Consider the following 23,419-nt stretch of genomic DNA (forward strand, 5'->3'; position numbering starts at 1 on the left):
ATTATATTGTGTTTATTATTATTTGTTCCTTTTTATTAATTTTGTTCATCCTTTTTATGTCTTTGCATATTTTTTATTTTCCCCTTTTGCGTGTTGCTCTGTTCCTTCTGGACTGTTTCCAGAACCTAGAGGATGATGTAACAGTCCATGAGACTGATGTATATCAAGCCGAAAGGCTAGTGGACAGTCTCTCTGCCCTGTGCTGTGCATCTGAGCAATATAGACTGGCCCAGAAACTAGACGACTTGCATGCTCGGTACGCAGAGGTTCAGGATCTTTGCAGCAGGAAAAGCGCCTTGCTGGGGCAAGCTCTGAGCAATGCCAGGCTGTTTGGGGAGGATGAAGTGGAAGTCCTGAACTGGCTGGCAGAAGTAGAGGATAAATTGAGCTCTGTCTCTATTAAGGATTACAAGCTGGAGGTCCTACAGAATCAACACAAAAACCAAATGGTACATTTTACCTTCATCTTTTCTTTCCACCTTTCTTATTTAGTTTGTTGTTTAAGTTTTTATATCATTTTACGACATTCAGTTTTTTTCTGTGTTCACTGAACAAAAACCCCTCATTATAGTAGTGGCTATAAATCACCCTTCCGTGTGTATTACAATCTCCGTCTGGTCTGGAGCAGTCCCAGCTGACTTTGAGGTCTTTTGCAGCAAAGTGGTTACATCATTATTATAAGCTACTTTAGTCTTGACAAATTGTTTCAAATCATCTATTAAAGAAAAATAAAAAAACATCCTTTGGCGCCAGCGGTGACCCATTTTATGGATTATTCATCATAATGCTGCTGTATTGTAAGCAGGAGGTTAGTGCCAGGGGAGCCGAGCTTTGTCCACTAAGCGGTCATTAGTAGCGTCTATTAGGTAAAGTGATAGGCGCAGGTTGTGCTAGTACACGGGGGGACCAGGCACCTACTAACTATATCACATTAGGAAGCGTCTAACATGGTAAAACATGGCTGGAAATGCTAAACCTTTTATTAGGCTATAGATTTCTTGGTTATAATCCTGACATCATAGCCCACCTCTGGTTCAGCTTTTCTTTGGCCCATGTGAGCTCCTTTTAGCTTCTTTCTTTTGGCTGCCCTTACTTTTATACTTTCCCACAAATGTGTCAGTAATCGGAAAAACTAAAGGAAACATATTCTGTTGGAAATGTTAGTCTTTGTTGGGCTGTGATACCAGATGTCTCCTTCCGATTCTTAAATCACTTTGGCCACACCTGATGTTCAAAGAGAGAAACTATAGAGGACATTACAAAATCATATAGCTCCTACCTGTTTCAGTAATAATGTGATTAGAGATGAGCAAACTTTAAGTTGAAGTCCGGGTTTGGCAATTTCTCCGTACCCCAGCATCTGGAAAAGTTGGTTCCTACCTTCAGGAGTCCTGAAAAACATGGCATATAGTCAATTGCTGTATGCATGTTTCTGGGACCTTTGAGGGCGGCAAACAAGTTTTCCAGATGCTGGGAGTTAAATGTTTGAGCCATAGCCTTTGAAAAAGTGGCGATAGTGACGAAACATGTCAGGCGTGGGGCAATTTTAACACTACACGCTGTTCGCATATAGGAATTCACCTATGGGAATACAGGGGACCAGATAGTGAGCGTACGCGAAAATCGCTCTGGGGTCTTAGATAGGCTAACAGCCCGAGTATTCTTTATCAACACCCACCATAGAGAGTATGTAAACAGCCAGGATGTCTTGAGCTTTATTCCCGACTGTTAGTAAATTGAATTGACGGTAGCCCCGACGGGGGCACTAACCTGACTTGTCATCTCTTTTGGAGCATGGATGTTGTTTGGGCATAGTGCAATACCCTAGCACTTTCTGCCAACAGCGTGTAGCCTTTTAATCACTAATCACACTGTGTGTTCTTTTTATTTGTATTTTCGTATTTGTATATTAGGAGTGTAATAATAAAAGTTATGTTTTACTGATAGGGAATATAGGTGTATATGGGGCTTGTTACCCCAAGTTGTAACTCTGTTCAGTGGCACCTCCTATTGGACTTAGGATCTAGTGGTCCGTGGGAGTTAAATGTTTAGGATCGGAGAAGTTGCCGAACCGGGCCTTGAATTTGAAGTAATTATGATTACTTGCCGCTAGGGCACAATAGCACTTAGGTAAAGACCAGCTGGTGTGATTTGGGGAGAACACGGGAGTTGGCACTATTTAAAGAGGTAGTGCCAACTGTACATCTTTTACCCATTTGCTTTAGTAGAACATGTGAAGGGAGAAGAGGGCAGACAGAACCATCAGTCTACAGCTTGCTGGGGTTATCCCTGGCCTCATGAACACTTTTTCTTAAAGTGGTATTATATGTCTCAAGTTCAACTACTATTGTTATACTTGGAGAACTCCTCAAGTTACCATATATATTTTTGCAAATACCTTCATTAGCAAACTTGTCTCTCTTACCCGATATGCTGCTCTTTACTTCTCATTGTTGACCGCTTGTTGTCTAGGTTACTGACCACCACTCTGCTGTAAAAGCAGTGGTCTGGATCATGTATATATAGGTATAGTGTAGATGCTCTTATAGATAGTGTATATATACTGTTATATATGCTATAGCTATATATACACCAGCCAGACCACTACTTTTAGAGCTGAATTGTGGTTGGTAGGGATGATCCAATTTACAATACTAGGGAAGCGGTTTGCTAGACTCAGCACTTGGCTTTGAACTCCGTGCCACTCTGCTCAGGGTGCCTGGGAAATTTCTCACCGTTTCCCAGGACTGGATCAAGCTTGTTCAGGCACCTGAAGTGGAGTGTCATGAAACGGCACAAAGTTCAAAGGCAGACAAGTTGACTGACGTGCTTCACTGCTGCTGTAAATTCACTCATCCCTAGTGGTCTATGATCCAGACGAAGAGCTGTCAACAATGGGAGGCAAAGAGCAGCATATTGAGAAGGAGAAAAGTTTGCTAAATGAATGAATTTGCAAATTTAACTCAACGAACCCTACAAGTATAACACTATTAGCTAAGGTAGGAATACCCTCTTTAACTCTTTAACTCCCATATCTTTGTTGTATTAGAAGCTGGCTGTTTGCTAACCAGTCACCAGTGCCTTTACAGCTTGCTGCTTTTCCTCACAAACATTGCAGACTCTGGAACTCTCTGGCTAGGATTCAGTATTCTTATGAAAAGTCAGAAGATTTCACAGTTCGGCTTTCTTTGTCTTCCCGCTCTCCTCTTTTCCACTATAAGCTGCTTAGCATTGCTGCCATGTATTATCAGTATTCCCACCACACAGGAGTAATTAACATAGCACGAAGATACCAACACCGCGAGCCCACATCCTAATATAGCTGCATCCCGTCCACGTACTGATAACTTGTGTATTTTTAGTTGGTGAAAGCTTTATTTAGGCTGTTATTCGGGGCCTATACTCTTATACAGCCTCTCTCTAGCCTGCACAGTTGAAGGGGTTATGCAGCGCTACAAAAACATGGCCACTTTTCCACCTCTCTTTTTTCCAGGTTGGGTGGGGTTTGAAACTCAGTTCCATTGAAGTAAATGGAGCTTAATTGCAAACCACACCTTAACTGGAGACATGAGCAAGGCAAAAGTGGCCATGTTTTTGTAGCACTGGATAGCCCCTTTAAGCAAGCCCTTTGTCCTTATAATTTTGTTTTCTTTGGACAGTTGTGTGTTGTTAAGACATAAAGGCAATAGACAACCTTAGTAATGTGTTTGAGGGTGTTTGTTTTTTCTGAGGTGTTTACTTAATTTCCATGCTCACTGTTAAAGTAGCAATGGACCCCATTATAACGGAGCCCATGTAAATTCCTATAGATGTTATTGCCGCAAGTTCCATAGGCTCCATTATAATTCTGTCCATTTAGCAGCGAGAGCGTAGATGAAGAGGCTGAGCGCACTGCTAAGCCCTTCAGCCCCTTCATTCTAGCGATTGACAGGGACCTCTGCACCCGGACCCCCACTGATACAAACTTCAGACATGTGGCTATGGCATTGTCAGAAGTTAGTTCAAATGACTGGTACACTTTAATAGAGAAGTCTGGCAGATTATAAAATCTGGCAGCCGGCAGGGCGGAAATTGATTATAAGTACTAACTTTCTTCTCCCCGTGTCCGCGGTGAGCAGCCTTAGGATCTCTGGAGCTTACATTTGATGACCTGGCTGATGGACTAGCTGCTCAGCCAGTCAGTGACTGGGACAGGACAGCTCTCAAGTCACGGATTGGCTGAGTGGCCAGTCTATCAGCCGGGACAGGCCTTTTGCCTGGAGTTGTGACATCATGCCAACTCAGGGGGAAAATGCCTTCCAACGGGGATCCCGAGGCCGGTCCCACCGCTCACTGCGGCACGGAGAGAGGTAAGATAGTACCTGTAATTAATTTCTCCCCTGCTTGCTTCCAGATTTTAAAATCCACCAGACTTCTCCTTTAATTTGTATCAGGCTATAGAGCCAGCTTCCTTTTTACCATGTTTTATTCTTTAGCCGCGGCTGTTTTCTTTTGAGCAGCCATTTTTAGTTCAGTTATGATCAAGTAAAATGTGATCAACTTTGATTTGGTCATTGCGGAGCATATAGATCTTTGCATAAGAGTGTCTGAAGACCAAGTTTACTGACAGATTTGGTACTGACTAGAGATGAGCGAACCGGGTTCGGATTCGAGTCCATCCGAACCCGAACGATCGGCATTTGATTAGCTGGGGCTGCTGAACTTGGATAAAGCTCTAAGGTTGTCTGGAAAACATGGATACAGCCAATGACTATATCCATATTTTCCACATAGCCTTAGGGCTTTATCCAACTGCAGCCACCGCTAATCAAATGCCGAAAGTTCAGGTTCGGATGGACTCGAGCATGCTCCAGGTTCGCTCATCTCTAGTACTGACAGATGGTTTACAGCAGCCAGTGTAGTGTGATACATAACACCAACAACCCAGACAAGTTTTGTGGCTGAATAGTAGCCTAAATGTGTCTCTACCCATAGAGAGAAGCCAATGTTTCTCATTTTTATATGTACATTTTCTTCTCTGATATAATGTCCTCTTTCTCCAAGGCTCTAAGTGAAGAAATAATCAATAGAAAGAGGAACGTAGATCAAGCTGTGAAAAACGGACAAGCTCTGCTGAAGCAGACAACAGGTATTGTCTTCAGATGGTCAGTAATGTGTGTGTGTGTGTGTACTCCCCGAATGATTCTATGCTACTATAGTAATATTTCCTGTCCATGGTGACCCCATAGGAGAGGAGGTGCTGCTGATCCAAGAGAAGCTGGATGGCATCAAGACACGGTACTCTGAGATCACAGCCTCCAGCGGCAAGGCTCTCAGAACATTGGAGCAGGCCTTACATCTAGCTAGCAAATTCCAGACCACCCATGAGGAGTTGACCGGCTGGCTAGGAAGGGTAGAGGATGAACTCGCTCACACAAGCAGGCAGTCTCCTGCCGGAGATCAGATTCCACAGTTTCAACAGCGACAAAAGGTGGGAATATGCGAAACGTTGTAATAGGTGATATGATGTGATTTGTTACTACCTTATTTAGCCATCATTTTTTATGTTTGACCTTGATTTAAAAATAATACCCACACACAGTTTATTTTCTTCTGTAATATGCAGGAATTAAAGAAGGAAGCCATGGAGTACCGCATAGTCCTAGATACCATCAATGAGGTTGGCAGTGCCCTGCTGGAACTTGTGCCTTGGAGAGCCCGCGAGGGTCTAGACAAACTTGTCTCCGATGCCAATGAGCAGTATAGATCCGTCAGTGCTACTATCGGACATAGGGTTGATGAGATAGACGCCGCCATTCAGAGGTCGCAGCAGGTAAGGAGAGTGGTGAATATGTGCATGTTATAAGCTGTACGTCCTGCTTTGTTTTTTGAAACGGTTGAAGGCATTTTCCAAGTTTCTTCACATCCATTGTGTTGTATAGCAGAAGTGATGCAGCTGTCAATTATTCTGTCAGAGCTGTTTTCTACATCTTGATTTAGGGTGCGTTCACACCTACAGGATCCGCAGCAGATCTGCAGCAGATTTGATGGTGCAGATTTGATGCTGTGTTCAGTTATTTAAATGAAATCTACTGCGGATCCGCAGCAGAAAATACGCTGCAGATCCAGTAAGTATGAACGTACCCTTAAAGGGGTTTTGCAGCCAGCATATTTCTCCTCCCTTTAGCACAGTTACTTTTTTGACAGTGAACCAATCAGTGGGTTGGGGTCCATCTATTTTCGTTGTTATAAGCAGGGAAAATGCAAATATTGCCATGGTGTTCCTTGAAGAAAATGGGTGACCAGGTAACACACCATCTCCTCCGTAGCTTGAGCCACTCTCTGCGTTCTGGCTAAAAAATGAAAGGGGTCCCGAGTAGGAGAGCCCACTCTTGTTCCTAAGGGAAAAAAAACAACTAAAAATTGTATCTGTTTAGTATTGCTGAACATATTAATGTGCCTTATATGATTCCTTAGAATGTTTTAAAGCTTTGTCATAAGGGGTTTGAATCGCTCTTCTTTAACATCACGGTGTGAAACATGTTCAGCTGATACGTGCCAATGTATCATAGATCTCTTTTATTGTGAGACAGGCTTCACATTACGATTGTGCCTTCAGAAACAAAGAAATTCTCTAAATTAGGTGTCACTGTATCCATACCTTCCTAGACGAGAGGGGGGCAGCTTTATCTCAGAAGCGAAACCACTCTTGCACTTGATATCCAATAGCTGCCTGATGTCGCCACAACAACAGTATTGAACATCACGTTCAACCACCCTCACGCAATTGTACTCACAAGTACTAGCCCCCCGTCCCCTGTCTTGTAGTAGAGCACTGGAGAGTAGTATAGGTAAGGCATTTTCTGCTCCCCGATAACCCCTTTAAAGGGGTTGTCAAAGCTTAAAAAAACATGGCTGCTTTCTTTCAGAAACAGCACCACTCTTATCTCCAGTTTGGGTATGGTTTTGCAGCTCCGTTAAAGTGAATAGAGCGGGATTGCAATACAAGGACACATGTGGTGCTGTTTTTGCAAGAAATGGGATATAAAAGGGGGCCTTCAGACTGTGTTTCCTGCAATGTATATACCTACACTGTATAGTCCTAGAAGGGTATTTGTTGCCCATAGGCATGTTGCACGCTGGTTAGTGAAAGGAAATCTATTGGTCCATTTAATCTGTATGCCAGGAGGGTTCTGACACAGATGCAGACACAATGTGATTTACTGTAATCTATTGTGCAGCAATTCCGGAATCTGTAGCGTATTACTGAGACCTTGGCTACAGAAGCTGAAGTATTTGTCTACAAGACGCACATCCACAGACAGTACCTGCTTTAGCATTCTGTGTATGCATTCCTCATACATAGATACATTGTATACAAATACAGCAAATCCATAAAGCCGGGTCACACAAACAATTACTAGATCTTTCACACAGCCCTTTACTTTCATCATTGTTAGTTTCACATCTCCCACATTTAAAAATGTGTGTTTTCTTGTCCATTTGGGTGATCCCTGGCTCTTTAACAGCGTATTCAGCTGATTATCAGCCCATGTCATAGGCCCTTTACATTACATTCTAAGCAGACTTGTTTTCTGTGATTCTTATAGCCTTGAAAGGAGGGAGCTGCTCATGTCTGGAACCGCCACTATATTTGTGTGTCGATGAATGTCATCAGATCACTTAAAGGGAACCCATCACCACAAAAATGCTACCTAAGCTATTGGCACCATGTTTTACAGCAGAAGGAGCTGAGCGGATTGATATGTATCTTTATGGGAAAAGATTCAGTATAACTTGTAATTTATTGATTAAAACATGTGATGTTTCCATGCTAAAGAGTACAGTCCATTGAGTGACTCCGCCCACTGGACTCCTTATCACAGAATGATCAGTAATATCAATCAACAAGGTACAAGTTTTACTGAATCTTTTTCCTTAAAGCTATATATTAACCTGCTCAGCTCTTCCTGCTCTATAACATTATGGTGATATATTAGATAGCATTGTGTTGGTGAAACGTTCCCTTTAATGGGCCTGGGGGACTCCTGGTACGGTATGATGAATGGCGGTTTCCCTTTAAGGCCCTATTCACATGTCCATAATGCAGCCCGTAACCGTGAACCAGCAACCAGAACGTGCATGAGTAGTTCTCTGTGCTTCACAGAGAACTACATTGAAGATAGCTATCCGTGAAGATAATCGGGTCCGTACTAGAACCTATGCTTTTTTTTTTTTTTTTTTTTGCAGCACAGATCACAGCCCTGTATATATGTACGTACATGTAAACTGAGCCATTGAAATCTGTTGGCCCTATGTTCTGTCTGCAGTTGCAGGTCCTATGGACAGAACCTGGGACAGGTGATTAGGGCCTTAGTGATACTGTTATAAAGTGGCCAGTGCTTCTAGTTCACTTCCTCCAGCTCCGTTCTGAGGGGATCCACCTAGTTTTGGACTTTTATTTTGCTTCTTGTGTAACTGCTTTCTGCTTTATCAGTGTCTGTAAATGTGATCTGTCTCCCATGTATATGGTAGTGACTGGTTACAATGTCCTTGTCGGCTTTTCACCATTTATGCTTATAATGAGTAAAGAATTAATTCTACTATTTCCGTCAAAAATGCGACAGTATCCGCTTCGTGTGAGCTACTTACTAAAAGGGGCTTTTCACCTAGCTTTAAAGGGGTTATCCAGCGCTACAAAAACATGGCCACTTTCCCCCTACTGTTGTCTCCAGATTGGGTGCAGGTTTTGAAACTCAGTTCCATTGAAGTAAATGGAGCTTAATTGCAAACCGCACCTAAACTGGAGACAACAGTAGGGGGAAAAGTGGCCATGTTTTTGTAGCGCTGGATAAACCCTTTAATATGCTGGCTTGTACTTGACTCCTTGTTTTATTACCACTGCTCAAGTCTTTGTCAGGGATTGGAAACTTCAGCCCTCCAGCTGTTGCAAAACTACAATTCCCATCATGCCTGGACAGCCTTTGGCTGTCGAGGCATGATGGAAATTGTAGTTTAGCAACAGCTGAAGGGCCGTAGGTTCCCCATTTCCTGCTTTGTCATCTACTAGATAGAGCTTCCTTCTGTTCACATTTGGTAATATTGGCTTCCATTCGGATAAAGCTATTGCTGCACGTCAGCAAAGAACTGTGTGTGCAGTAAAAGTTGTATGAGGGTCTATTCAAGCCAATAAGTTACAGGTGAACAGCCTCTCTATATAAGCAATAGCTGTGGAGATGCTATATATAATTTAGTGTTCAATGTGTCTGCAATGTGTGCGCTTCATTGTCCTCCTTCGTCTTTGCTCCTTTTCCTGCCAGTACGAGCAAGCTGCTGATGCAGAGTTAGCCTGGGTGGCTGAGACCAGAAGAAAACTTTTGGCCCTCGGTCCAGTCTGTTTGGAGCAGGATCAGACAACAGCTCAGCTCCAGGTGCAAAAGGTACGACTACTGTTTCCTTATCGCCAGGCATGTCAGTCTGTACAGGAAAGCTCATTCGTTATGTGAGCCTTAGATCTGGTTCTCTTGAATATATACACTTTGTAGAACTGTCACCAAACGGGGAGTTCTTCTATTGGCAATGACTTAATTCCCTGCCATAATAAGTTCTCCTCTGGTTTTGTTACTGTGCAGGCTTTTTCTGTAGACATTATCCGCCATAAGGATTCTATCGATGAGCTGATCAGCACACAGGAGGACATTCTGGGCACTTGTGGAGAGGAGCAAAAGGCTGCATTACAAGTAAGTGCAAAACTACAGGCTGACCTACTGTTTTATGCGAATGTACCATCAGTACATTCGCTTTAAAGCATAATTGTCATTTTAGGGTCATTTTTCAGAAAACAATAAATATCTATAGTACAAGCAATTTTATGAAACTCTGTAATAGGTTTTATTTACCAAAAGAGTTTCCTTCTGTACTTAAAAAAATCAGTTTTTCTAGCTCCCACCTCACTTCAGAAGAAGCAGGAATTCTGTGTTCATTTTGCTCTATGGAGAGAGGAGTGAGTGAGCATGGAGGCGTCCTGCACAGCACAACACCCTGCAATCTTCTCTCAGCAAGTTCCTAGATAAGCACTGACCTTTCTGACCCCTGAATCCAGCGTTTTAGGTGCCCAGACAGTCTACAAACAGCTGACCTTCATGTCTCTTCTTCCTGCTCACTAATCTCCCTCGGCCCCTCCCCCCTCCATAGGAATATAATGGACACAGCCGAACCTGTTTTGGTTGGCTTCTCTGTAATGAAGACGGATTTACCTGATAATGCACAGATAAGAAGTGAGGGGGGGGAGGCTGAGAAACTGCTTTTTTTGGGGTACAGAAAGAAGCTTTTTTGCCTAATAAAACCTATTACAGAGTTTATTAAAATTGCTTGTACTATTGACTTGTGCAAAAAACAAAAAAAAGAACATAGAACGGCGCCAGCGCGGTGAAGCCGATGCCGTGGTCCTTTTCCTGAACCGCAGCCCAGTTTGTGCGAACGGTGCCATTCTATTCACGGGCATCGGACGGGGGTGAAGCACTGGAGGGGGCCCGGCCCACCCCCAGTGGGAGGAAACCCGCGCCCCTCTATGATGTGGCTCCATTGATTCTAATGGCAAGGGGCACACACTATTGCAGGAGGCTCCCCCTACTTGTTGGTGAGGCCCAGCTGAGGAGCCAGTTTTCACAAAGTAACTATGATCTGCACAGTCCTTTTGCGGTTTGCAAAAATCTCCATTTTAGCAACGTTATTAGATTATTTTGTACTTAATTTATTAGTACCTAGAGTTTGTGAGATGGGTAAAAGGTAGCTCTAGTATTATTATCAGCTTTTAAATGGACTTTCACCACAAATGGTGAGGCCCCTTTTGGTCAGTCTGGTGAGGCCCAGGCATTGACTTGGTCTGCTGGGTGAGGCTCCAGAAGAAAAAGTTTGAGAAGCACCGGTCTATTGTATATCATATATATCCCTTTATCTGTGTTTTATTGCAGGAAAAGACAAAATTGTTGCAGCAGCAATATGAAGAGGTCAGCCACATAAATGCAGAGCGGTCCGCACGTCTTGAACGAGCTCATGTTCTTGTGGGTCAGTTCTGGGAAACTTATGAGGAATTAAACCCTTGGATTGAAGAAATGATGGCCACAATTTCCCAGCTGCCACCTCCTGCCGTCGATCATGACATGCTAAGGCAGCAGCAAGAAGAAATAAGGGTAGGGCATCTTGCTGGTTATTCATTTTCTCACTATAATGCAGGCTATTTATAAAGCAGTGTAAAGTTCTGTTTGATTTCCCAAGACAGAAGGCGTAAATTAGACTCCTACCTAATATGTCTCACATCTAACAAAGAAATGCAGACTGTCTCAGATGACATCCTCTGCTGACCCACTAGAACTTTCCGCACCATTAGCTCCATCCTTTTCTTTAAAGGGGTTGTCTGAGCTTAGAAAAATATGGTAGCTTTCTTCCAAAAACAGCACCACTGATTTCCTCAGTTTGAGTGAGGGCTTTGCAACTCAGTTCCATTGAAATGAATGGATCTGAATTGTAATACTATTAAAAAAAAAAAAACTTTTAAGACAGGTGTGCTGCTGTTTTTGCAAGAAAGAAGCCGTTTAGTTTTTTTTCTTTTTCCTTGCCTTCTAAGAGTCTTAACGCTTTTTTTATGATTATATAATTAAAGAGAAATCACACTTTATAAGTCCCCCTAGGAGACTGCATATACTGATGAATGCTATGCCATTGCATAGCATTGATCAGTATTATCGGTGATCTGCACATAGAGTCTGCCTGAGGGCAGATTCTATGAGAAGATCAGCGATTCGACAGGGACATAGGTAAGTATTATACCCCAGCCTTTCAGGGAAAGTGACCGGGACCCCAGCAGCTACTAATGTGTGCAGGGCTGCTCACAGTGAAGCAGCCCCACACAAATTAAACCCCTTATCACAACTGGAACGTGTGTGTGTATGTATGGGTGTGTGTGTATATATATATATATATATATATATATATATATATATATATATATATATATTATACACACACACACACATTCCTACTGCACTAGGCAATGACAGTAGGAACATATATATATATATTTCTGACATGAAGGGGTTAAGAAGCGTTGTGTCAGGATCAAAAGTTTTACACTTCTTGCTTTGTCGTAATTCTAGCAATTAAGAGAATCGGTGGCTGAGCACAAGCCTCACATTGACAAATTGTTGAAGATTGGCCCACACCTATGTGAGCTGAACCCTGAAGAAGGAGCAGCCGTGCAGGAGAAGTACAGAAAAGCAGAAAAGCTGTATCAGGGAATTAAGGAAGATGTTCGTAAGGTGGCCCTGGCACTGGATGATGCACTGGCACAAGCTGCTCAGGTATATACCATCTCACTGGCTTACATTGCTTTTTAGTGTTGCTTCCTGTCGCAGGATCAATTGCTTGACATATTGTGCAGCTGTAGCATAGGACGCAGGTTTATCACCAATTCACTAATAGAAAATGGAGAATTAACTCTCACTGAAAACACCATACTAATCTTTGTTTAATAACCATAAATTAAACTTAGACAAGAATTATAGTTTTGTTTTTTCTTGGCGCTTGTCATTTGCTTAATGGGTTGCACATTTTCTGTGTATTTTAATATGCAAGTGATTTGTATCCTGCGTTTGCTGTATTCTCCATACCATCTTGCTCATACGCTTTTTTTATGGTTTGCCATGTGTTTTTGTGTTTGCATTGTTGAGTTGCTGTGGTTCATGCTCCACTAACCCCCCATCTCTCCTCTCATCTCACATCACCTCCCTTTCCTTGTGGAATGTGTTAACTTTCTGTTGTCCCGCCATGGTAACATGTCCCTGTTGGCCTGACTATTCTGCATTACAGATTGGGGAGGTAAGTGTCGTCCTACCTGATTAGTTTCTTACCTCCACTTTTTGCCTCCTTTTATGTCCTTACTTCTTCCATGTGTGTTCGTTGATTGTTTTGTTTTTTTTGTTTCGTTTTTTTTTTTGCAGAGTTGTAGTTTATAATGTGACCTTGTTTGTCTACTTTTTGCTCTACCAGTTCCATGACAAGGTTGGGCCTATGTTGGAGACCCTGGAGAGCATGGCTGCTCGTCTACATATGCCTCCTCCAATACCTGCCGAGGTGGAAAAAATCCGGGATTGCATCAGCGAGAACAAGAACACTCTTATGGAACTTGAAAAATTACTACCATCCTTTGAGGCCTTAAAACATCGTGGGGAGGAGCTACTCAGTCGCTCACAAGGAGCGGACGCAGATCCTGCAGCAAAAGGTAAGCAATCTCTTAGGGTGCTATTACACAGAGTGATGGTCGGCTGAATCAGGCTGATTTGGCTGGTTATCACTCTGTGTAATAGAGATAACGATAAACCGATGACCGTGATCATCGGCTGATTGTTGTTTTAGGTTTGGACCTAAAATCGTCAGACGCCAACAGCGCATCGCTACAGGTAATGCACGGTCTACGGCTGACTATTCCCCAGACACCTGACACCTTACCTCTTCCCGCTCCCGGTCTTCTCTCCTTTGCTTCGCAGATTCCCAGTCCCAGCAGCATCTGAGCGGCCTGTCAGCTGACAGGCCACTCAACCAATCACAGGCTTGGACCGCCACGGCCTGTGATTGGCTGAGCAGCCTGTCAGCTGACAGGCCACTCTGATTCTGCTGCCGCCGCCAGGACCGGGTAGCTGCGAAGCCCAGGAGAGAATACGGGAGCGAGGAGGGGTTATGTATCAGGTGTTTGGGCAAGGGCTGCATGGACATTCCTAACAATGTCCATGCAGCCCTAATGCCCAATTATCAGTCCGTGTAATAAGTCCAGTAAATGAGCAGGCCATAGTCGGCCTGTTTAATAGTCCTTAGGTCTTCCCACATTACGTGCATGACAATGTGCTATGAAAGAAGTAAGAAGCTCCTGGCGCCATGTATTATGTATGATGCCGAGAGCTCCGAATCAGTATAAATCCTAACATTACTGCACATACACAGCCGTGCAAAGATTTTAACTGATTTGGAGCTGCCGGCATCATAATGAAGCATAGTGCTGGGAGTTCTGTGGTTCTGGTCCATAGCACATCTTCCATACCTGGACGGAAATCACGGAATGTGCGAATAAGCCATTAGCTTCATGCCTGTTTTCCAATATCTTTGTGCCTTCACTATCAATCAAATCCAAAAACTAGGTATCCATAGTAACAGCATGTTCTCTAGGCTCTTTTTAGATTGCTGTTAAAAGACATAACTTTATAGGCCATTTCATAGTGAATATATGTATTTCAACAAAAAATGCTATTTACATGACGCGGCTGTGGGCTTTTATCTTGCTGCAGCGGTTCAGGATAAACTGGATCGGCTTACATTCTTCTGGGAAGATATCAAAACCAAAGCAGACGAGCGTGAAATGAAATTGTTGGATGTTCTTGAGCTGGCGGAGAAATTTTGGTTGGACATGAATGCGCTACTAACAACTATCAAAGACACCCATGAGATTGTCCATGATCTGGAGAGTCCTGGGATTGACCCATCAATGATTAAACAACAGATTGAAGCTGCAGATGTAAGAAACCTATATAAATTGCCTCTCTTTTTGGTGTCTGTCAGAATATGGAAAATATACCTATTTGTTTTCTTTAGTCCATCAAGGAGGAGACGGATGGACTTCACGAAGAACTGGAGTTTATTAGAATCCTAGGAGCTGATCTCATATTCGCTTGTGGAGAGACTGAGAAACCAGAAGTAAAGAAAAGCATTGATGAGGTACCTGAGATGGAGAAGAGCAGTTTTCTATAGTGAAAGTAACAGCTCAGAGCGCCTTGATTTTTTAAATTTTTTTTATTTTTAAGGGGTTGTTCACGTTGGGCTTGAAAGGGTAACTATCATTCTGTTGCAGTGGTAGGGTATGGTTAGAAACTCTCAGCAACCCTGTTGGTCCGCTGCTTAAGTGAGTATACTTCATTATTGGTAATCCTATAGATTTGCGGTGCAAGTCTATAGGGTTTGCGGTCATTTGGTATTCCACTCACTTTAGCAGCGGGCTACAGAGTTACCGGAGTCTTGAATTGTATCTTGCTGCTGTAACAGAATGGTAGTTAACATTTAAAGGGATACTCTGGTGAAATTTTCCCCCCCAAGTTAACTGGTGTCAAAGTTATCGAAATTTGTAAGTTACTTCCAGGGCCGGGACAAAGGGTAGGACACGGTAGATGATGGCCTAGGGCGCCATCTCCTGCTTAATTACAGGGGGCGCAATGTATCCTCAAGTAAAAATCCAGCATGATCCTGTGTGGCTGTGGTAGAACAACAACTCCCAGCATGATCCTGTGTGGCTGTGGCAGAACTACAACTCCATCATCCTAAGCCACCCCCAATGCTCCTCCCCCAGACCAGAGACAGATAATCAGTATGATCCTCCACCTCCTCCTCATGGGCAGAGACAGTGTCATCCTGCAGCAGCAACAGCTCCCCGTGGACCAGATATAGCAGCAGCGTATAGTCCGGCCCTCCACCGCTCTGAGGGACAGTAAACTGGCCCCCTGTGTAAAAAGTTTGGGGACCCCTGCTATACACTGTTAGGGCAGCCAGGGGGCTATACTGTAAGTAGGGGCTACACTATGTGGGGATGTGTGGAGACTATACACTGTGGGGGCTGCCAGGAGGCTATACACTGTGGGGGCTACATTATGTGGCCTTATGTGGAGACTACATACTATGTGGGCGGGGGCGACATTTGCCTTCTCTGCCTAGGGCATCAAAACTCCTTGTCACGGCCCTGGTTACTTCTATTAAGAAATCTAAAGTTTTTCACTACTTATCAGCTGCTGTATGTCCTGCAGGAAGTGGTGTATTCTTTTCAGTCTGACACAGTGCTCTCTGCTGCCACCTCTGTCCATGTCAGGAACTGTCCAGAGGAGGACAGGATTTCTATGGGAATTTGCTGCTGCTCTGGACAGTTCTTGTCAGGGACAGAGGTGGCAGCACAGAGCACTGTGTCAGACTGGTAAGAATACACTACTTCCTGCCGGACATACAGCAGCTGATAAAAAGGCTTTTAAAATAGAAGTGAATTTCAAATCTATATAACTTTCTGACATCAGTTGATTTAAAGAAAAAAAAATTAACTGGTGTATGTAATACAGATACTAAGCGATGGTTTCGTTGGGGTTGAGTGTAATGAGTGCATATTCTTTTGTCATATTTTATTTACTACTATTGCTTTAATTTTTAACCTTTCCTCCACTAGATGAATGGAGCCTGGGAAAATCTAAAGAAAACCTGGACCGAACGTCTGGAGAAACTAAGAGATGCAATGTCTCACTCTGTGCAATATCAAGACACCTTGCAGGTAGATTTGTGGCAAGGAAAATAGAGAAAAAAAAATTCCATTACAACCTACCTTACGCTCGCACTGAAAATAGGAAAGAGCAGATCCTGTGCTAGATTCTCCGTAGGTGATTCATTACTAAAGGAAGTTTCCTGTGAATTATCTATAGGTGAATCAATGTAACAGCGGAGTCTCACTTCTTTAAGCCTGTATTACATTAGGTTGCCATAGAAGTATTGATCAGTTTTGTAGTTACCAGCAAGTGAATGATGAAGCTTATTCATACACTCATATGCTCCTATTTGCTCATTTTAAACCCGCTATGTGTAAATCTTGATATATATCGTTCCCGCAGTTAGTTATGTATTTTTAAGTTGCCTAAAGCTTCAGGGGCTTCCTTTCTCTATTCTAGGCGATGTTTGACTGGCTGGATAATGCTGTTATTAAACTGTGTGACATGCCGCCTGTCGGGACAGACATCAGTACAGTAAAGGAGCAGATCAATGAAATGAAGGTAAATATTAACGCCTAAAATATGTTGAGCGTGTAAAATCCGACACCGTGCGATGTAGAGGAGTGTACCCGGTGTTCTTGCTTTTGGATACACTCATGAATTGCTCATTTTCTCTCTTACCAGGAGTTTAAGGTGGAGATTTACCAGCAGCAAATTGAGATGGAGAAATTAAATCATCAAGGGGAACTGATGTTGAAGAAAGCCATTGACGACACCGATCGTGAAATAATTAGGGGACCCCTCACGGAACTGAAGCATTTGTGGGAGAATCTGGGCGAGAAAATTACACACAGACAGGTGGGGAGTCTGAAGACAGGTTCTTATTATATTATTAGGTGATGCATGGTAGTAGGGGCACAAACAGAATCAGAGTTCTGCCAAATGTATCATGCCTTTTTTTGAAGGTATTGTCCACTGTTTTGTATATTATAATTCTGGCTGCTAGAGTTGATCGAGCACTTAAATACTTTAGTGCTCAGTACTCGAGTCGAGCATTTTTTTTAGTGCTCAACTTGAGTAACAAGCCCCATTGAAAACAATGGGAGATTTGAGTCTTTACCTGTGTCACTGTCGTATTTATTTATTTATTTTTTGTAGAAATCAATAGTCCAGGCCATTTTAAGAAGCTTTGTAATTTGGTTTATTTGGCAAATATTCCATATCTGCATTAAAAAAAGACTTTACCCAGGTCCCACCCCCCCACCTCCTCTCTCTCTTTCACTGCTCATTATCAGGAAATCTCGACTCTTTTACATCAGTTGTGCCCTGTGTAACCTATGGTGGGGGGAGGAGGGAGATTAGTCGCCAGCAGAGAACGAAGGATTACACAGTGGGAGCTGTGTGAAAGCCGGTATTCAGAGGTCAGAGAGGTCAGTGCTGACTTCAAAGCAGATAGCCCAGTGATGTAGCTGTATAGAAAACAATGAGAGCTTCAAACTGCTTTTTCATGATATAAATGCATTTTTCGGCTAATAAACCCAATTACAAAGTTTCTTAATATAGTCTGTACTATTGATTTCTGCAAAAAAATTTAGACAACAGTGACACTTTAAGGCTGTGGAAATGCATTATGCATTTTATAAGGTTTGTTAACAAACTTTTTGTAACCAGAGCAGCACGAGTGTGCCCTCTCATCTCTACCTGCCGCTAATGTTGTGTATGGTGCTCCCTGCCAGTAATACGCACCTCTCTCTTCTATAGCACAAATTGGAAGGTGCCCTGCTGGCCCTCGGACAATTCCAACACGCTCTGGCAGAAGTCATGTCATGGCTGACACATACAGAAGAAATGCTGGATGCTCAGAAACCCATAAGTGGAGATCCCAAGGTTATTGAGGTGGAGCTTGCAAAGCATCATGTAAGTGTTGAAGTTATGTGCAACATTTTGCGATTATAAGTGTTCCTCAATAGCATCATGGCTGGCCTTGTAGTTGTCTTTACATAAAGTGAAAAGGTGAGTCTTTCTGTTTATTTGCAGGTACTGAAAAATGATGTGCTGGCCCATGAAAGCACCGTGCAGACTGTCAACAAGGCTGGGAGTGAATTGCTGGAGTCCAGCGCTGGAGATGATGCCAACAGCCTGAGAAGCCGCCTGCAAATGTTAAACCAGCTGTGGGAGTCTGTCCTGCAGAAAACGGAGGAGAGAGAACAGCAGCTGGACATGGCCCTTCAGCAGGTCTGTACTGTCAAGTATGGAAGGGTTTTTTCCTCCTTGGATATTATTTATGCCATCTATGTCCCATAAAAAAGTGACTATAAGTTAAGGACTGTGGGGAAAACTACTATACAGCACCATTCACTTTAGGCCCCTTGGTGAGGTGTCAAGTCTATGGAACCTTTACTTCTATTTTTAGCATATCTAATGTCACACTTAGGCCGTGTAGAATGGCTCCATCCTTTCTGCCACTAACACAGATCAAGGGCCCTATTACCTATCGGATGATTATCGGTCCGTGTAATAAAGAGAACCATCAGCCAATGAAATGATCATCGGCTGATTATTTCCATAGGTTCAGACCTAAAATCGTCGGGCGCACCTTGCTACGTGTAACAGCAATGCGCGTCCGACAGCTGATGATTGTAGTGTAACATAATAAATATTAACTCCCCTTACCGCGTTCTCGAAAGTCAATCACTGGCCGCGGCCTGTCTCGCCAGTGATTGGCTGAGCGGTCGGCGGCCTGGCGCTGCAAAGACTGGAGCAGATGCAGAGCCGCACACAGCGCAGAAGGCCCGAGGGCACCCGGTAACGCAGTAAAGTGAGTTGATATTTATTATTTTACACTAAATGCAAGGGATGCATTGACATTGCTAACAATGTCCGTCCAGCCCTTGCTGCCGATAATCAGCCTGTGTAATAGCCGATCGGCATTCGTTTACTGTATATTATTGGGCCGTGTCTCCCTTCCTATGTCGAACTTCCCATAGCCACTCTTAGCTGCATCATTCAGTGTGAGCTGTAAGGGGACATTCCCATTTACCATGTTTGATGCAGTGTGTTTAGTAGATTGTTTTTGCTGCTTGTTTTGTCTTTTTATAAGTTACCAATTTGAAGCACAGAAACTTGCAGGACTAAGCCAAAGCATGAAGTTTATATGCTGTTTTCCTCTCCTTGCCGCAGAGACTATGTAGTATTTTATTTAATCGTGACTTATTTAATCGTGACTTATATGGATTACCTCTCAGGCTCAAGGCTTTACTGGTGAGATTGAAGATTTTATTCAGTGGGAGAGCAGAATAGAAAGTCAACTTTCAGCCGCTAAACCCACTGGGGGTCTTCCAGAGACGGCACGGGAACAGCTTCAGGCCCATATGGTAAGATATATGGTGTCCATTGGTTTAGAGGAAATGCTATGAATGGAGAAAGAGAGTTACTTATTGTAACTTCTCTTGGTGACAGAACTTATTTATCAGTTGTCGCTATGATTGCTACTTCATTGGATTGTATAAGTTTCCCAGTGTGATACACTGCAGGAATGATTACATAGCGGAGCATTCATCAGTAGTGTACCCCATTGTTATAAATAGCCACTGCTTTTGCTTCTGTGATTTTCCACAGGAAATCAGTTTAAATAAAGATTCAGCATTTCATGCACATTTCAGATACTTCTGTTGATGCTTTTATACATATTTGCTTGTAATAGGCTGGGTTCACACTACATTTTTTTTCCATCCGTTTTTTTTCATACGTCTTTGCAAAAAACAGATGCATTTGTGTGCATCTGTTTGGATCCGTTTTTCCATTGACTTTTATTGATCAAAATGCATCCCTTTTTTTTTATTTTTTTAACATACACAAAAATAAGGTGAGCTAAGTTTTTGTGTATGTTAAAAAAAGCTGATGCTTTTTGATCTGTTATTTTATACTAGAAGTCAATGGAAAAATTGATCAAAATGGATGCACACAAAGGCATCCTTTTTTTTTTTTTTTTTTGCAAAAACCGATGAAAAAAAACGTAGTGTGAACCCACCCTTACCCTATACCTGTTAATGAATTTGCATGGTGTGGGCATTAATTTCCCAGTTAAAGGGGAACTAGCAGCAGTTTATAAGATTTTACTCTGCTGTTATGTTCCCATACGGCCTGGAGCACTGAGATTAGAGGTAGTTTTCTTGCCTTCATCCTAAGCACAATTTTTGGTAAATCTTTACATTATTTAGTATGCATATAAGGTGTACTGTGGGAACGACTACCACCCTTAGTGCACCGATCCGCCCTGCCCCTTCTCTTAAATATTCATCTGGCAATGCCTCTATATTCATGAGCACAACGTATTGGTGCACTAAGGGCGATGAATATTGTAAAGAGTGAAGATTTACCAAAAACAGCGCTGAGGATAAAGGTAAGAAAATTACTTTCATCCATAGCATCCATTGCCCTATTATCTGCATTATCAGCAGGTTAGTCTTCTAACCTGCTGTTAGTTGTTGTTTACTACTATATGCTGTAGATTTGTCAGTTCTGGTTCATACTGAGACCATGTCCGTTTCTATGTACTGTACAAATGAGTTAAATGGATGAAATAATATAATAAAATCCTGCAATATTTAAACTGACATTGGGGTTGTCTGCTCCATTTGTGCCCATCTTGTGTTATAGAAAATGGGGCCCGCGTTGAGAACCCAGGTTTTTCCGCCACAGACATGTATGTTTTTCTATAAAAAGTGAGCGTAGATCACAAAATTGTCCTTTGTCTTTAAAGGAATTATATGCTGAAGTGAAAACAAATGAAGAGCTATATAAACAGCTTCTGGACAAGGGGCAGCTGATGCTTCTGAGCAAAGATGATTCTGCAGGTTCTATCACGGAGCAGAACGTCGCTGTTCTGAAGAGAAAGTGGCAGAACATTAACAACAAAGTAGAGGAGAGAAAGGTAAGAGGTTTCTTAGTGGTAGTCGTCTGTATTTCATGTTATTTTCTTCCATCATATTTGCGGGGCATTTTAAGGTTGGATTTTTTTGGTTATAATATGGTACATTTTGGCACATCCTTAGATTTACAGATTGTTTTGTTGATTTTGGGACTTATTTATTAACAGGTAAAATTGGAAGAAGCTCTCGGCCTGGCCACAGACTTCCAGAATTCATTGCAAGACTTCATCAATTGGTTGACTCAAGCTGAACAAAGCCTGAACATTGCGCCACCTCCTAGTCTTATACTGGACACAGTTCTTTTTCAGATTGATGAGCACAAGGTTATTTCCTGCATAATACCATGTAACAATGGCTTTTCTCTTCTCTATCATTGCTATTAGAGAATAATCACTTTCTTTTCGTTTGTCTTAGGTCTTTGTAAATGAGGTTAATGTACATCGAGACCAAATCATTGAGTTGGACAAAACCGGAAACCAACTGAAGTTTCTAAGTCAGAAGCAGGATGTTGTCCTGATAAAGAACCTTCTTCTGAGTGTCCAGTCTAGATGGGAGAAGGTGGTTCAGAGATCTGTGGAGAGAGGGCGTTACTTGGATGATGCTCGCAAGAGAGCAAAGCAGGTTTGTATTGGAGCAAGGAAAAGGAATTGTGGCTGTACAATCTTGTATGTGGGAATTCACAGGGTCAAAATAAACATGTATATATATATTTTTTTTTAAATATATTTTTATTAATTTTCAAATTTTACAAAAATATGACCCAGCGGGATAAGATCTCTACCAGTATAACAAGTAGAATGTTACATTGAAATCTGGAGTCAGCCGATTCATCTGTTGTACATGAAGAATAGTTACATGCTCGTTCCAATAAAAATCTAGGAACACCTGTTCCCTTCCCCCCCCAATCCATTCCCCCCATCCCTTCCTCCATCCCTTCCCTCTTACTCCCCCATCCATTCCCACTTACTCCCCCCATCCATCTATCCCCCCCATCCATCTATCCCCCCCATCCCTTCCCTCTCACCCCCATCCCTTCCCTCACCCCCCTATCCCTTCCCTCTCACCCCCCCATCCCTTCCCTCTCACCCCCCTATCCCTTCCCTCTCACCCCCCTATCCCTTCCCTCTCACCCCCCTATCCCTTCCCTCTCACCCCCCATCCCTTCCCTCTCACCCCCCCCCCATCCCTTCCCTCTCACCCCCCCCCCATCCCTTCCCTCTCACCCCCCCCCCATCCCTTCCCTCTCACCCCCCCCCATCCCTTCCCTCTCACCCCCCCCCATCCCTTCCCTCTCACCCCCCCCATCCCTTCCCTCTCACCCCCCCATCCCTTCCCTCTCACCCCCCCCATCCCTTCCCTCTCACCCCCCCATCCCTTCCCTCTCACCCCCCCATCCCTTCCCTCTCACCCCCCCATCCCTTCCCTCTCACCCCCATCCCTTCCCTCTCACCCCCCCCCATCCCTTCCCTCTCACCCCCCCCATCCCTTCCCTCTCACCCCCCCCATCCCTTCCCTCTCACCCCCCCATCCCTTCCCTCTCACCCCCCCATCCCTTCCCTCTCACCCCCCCATCCCTTCCCTCTCACCCCCCCATCCCTTCCCTCTCACCCCCCCATCCCTTCCCTCTCACCCCCCCATCCCTTCCCCCTCACCCCCCCCTCCCTTCCCTCTCACCCCCCCATCCCTTCCCTCTCACCCCCCATCCCTTCCCTCTCACCCCCCCATCCCTTCCCTCTCACCCCCCCATCCCTTCCCTCTCACCCCCCATCCCTTCCCTCTCACCCCCCCATCCCTTCCCTCTCACCCCCCCATCCCTTCCCTCTCACCCCCCCATCCCTTCCCTCTCACCCCCCCATCCCTTCCCTCTCACCCCCCCCATCCCTTCCCTCTCACCCCCCCCATCCCTTCCCTCTCACCCCCCCCATCCCTTCCCTCTCACCCCCCCATCCCTTCCCTCTCACCCCCCCCATCCCTTCCCTCTCACCCCCCCATCCCTTCCCTCTCACCCCCCCATCCCTTCCCTCTCACCCCCCCATCCCTTCCCTCTCACCCCCCCATCCCTTCCCTCTCACCCCCCCATCCCTTCCCTCTCCCCCTCTACCATCCTTTTGCTCTTACCCCCCTCCCTTCCCTCTCCCCCTCCCTCATCCCTTTGCTCCCCCTCCATCCCTTCCCTTTTCCGCTCCACCATACCTTTCCTCTCCCCCTCCCCCATCTCTTTTCTCTCCC

General features: G+C 43.9%; 1 protein-coding gene across 11 annotated transcripts in view; it reads left to right on the forward strand.

The window, feature by feature from the left end:
* The window catches only part of MACF1 (microtubule actin crosslinking factor 1), a 177,205-nt gene that overhangs the window by 134,711 nt on the left and 19,075 nt on the right, over window positions 1–23,419 (forward strand). For all 11 annotated transcript variants that reach the window (XM_069971385.1, XM_069971392.1, XM_069971386.1 and 8 more), the window contains 20 exons: window positions 123–449; window positions 5,044–5,128; window positions 5,229–5,470; window positions 5,606–5,812; window positions 9,300–9,419; window positions 9,612–9,719; window positions 10,953–11,171; window positions 12,135–12,338; window positions 13,027–13,258; window positions 14,316–14,542; window positions 14,620–14,742; window positions 16,226–16,327; window positions 16,719–16,820; window positions 16,944–17,117; window positions 18,021–18,176; window positions 18,297–18,494; window positions 19,505–19,633; window positions 21,022–21,192; window positions 21,358–21,513; window positions 21,605–21,811. In XM_069971385.1, coding sequence (XP_069827486.1) covers window positions 123–449; window positions 5,044–5,128; window positions 5,229–5,470; window positions 5,606–5,812; window positions 9,300–9,419; window positions 9,612–9,719; window positions 10,953–11,171; window positions 12,135–12,338; window positions 13,027–13,258; window positions 14,316–14,542; window positions 14,620–14,742; window positions 16,226–16,327; window positions 16,719–16,820; window positions 16,944–17,117; window positions 18,021–18,176; window positions 18,297–18,494; window positions 19,505–19,633; window positions 21,022–21,192; window positions 21,358–21,513; window positions 21,605–21,811 — 3,489 coding nt within the window. The remainder of the gene's footprint in view (window positions 1–122; window positions 450–5,043; window positions 5,129–5,228; window positions 5,471–5,605; window positions 5,813–9,299; window positions 9,420–9,611; window positions 9,720–10,952; window positions 11,172–12,134; window positions 12,339–13,026; window positions 13,259–14,315; window positions 14,543–14,619; window positions 14,743–16,225; window positions 16,328–16,718; window positions 16,821–16,943; window positions 17,118–18,020; window positions 18,177–18,296; window positions 18,495–19,504; window positions 19,634–21,021; window positions 21,193–21,357; window positions 21,514–21,604; window positions 21,812–23,419) is intronic.

This window comes from Dendropsophus ebraccatus, chromosome 5 (assembly GCF_027789765.1).
Source record: "Dendropsophus ebraccatus isolate aDenEbr1 chromosome 5, aDenEbr1.pat, whole genome shotgun sequence".
NCBI classification, from domain to species: domain Eukaryota; kingdom Metazoa; phylum Chordata; class Amphibia; order Anura; family Hylidae; genus Dendropsophus; species Dendropsophus ebraccatus.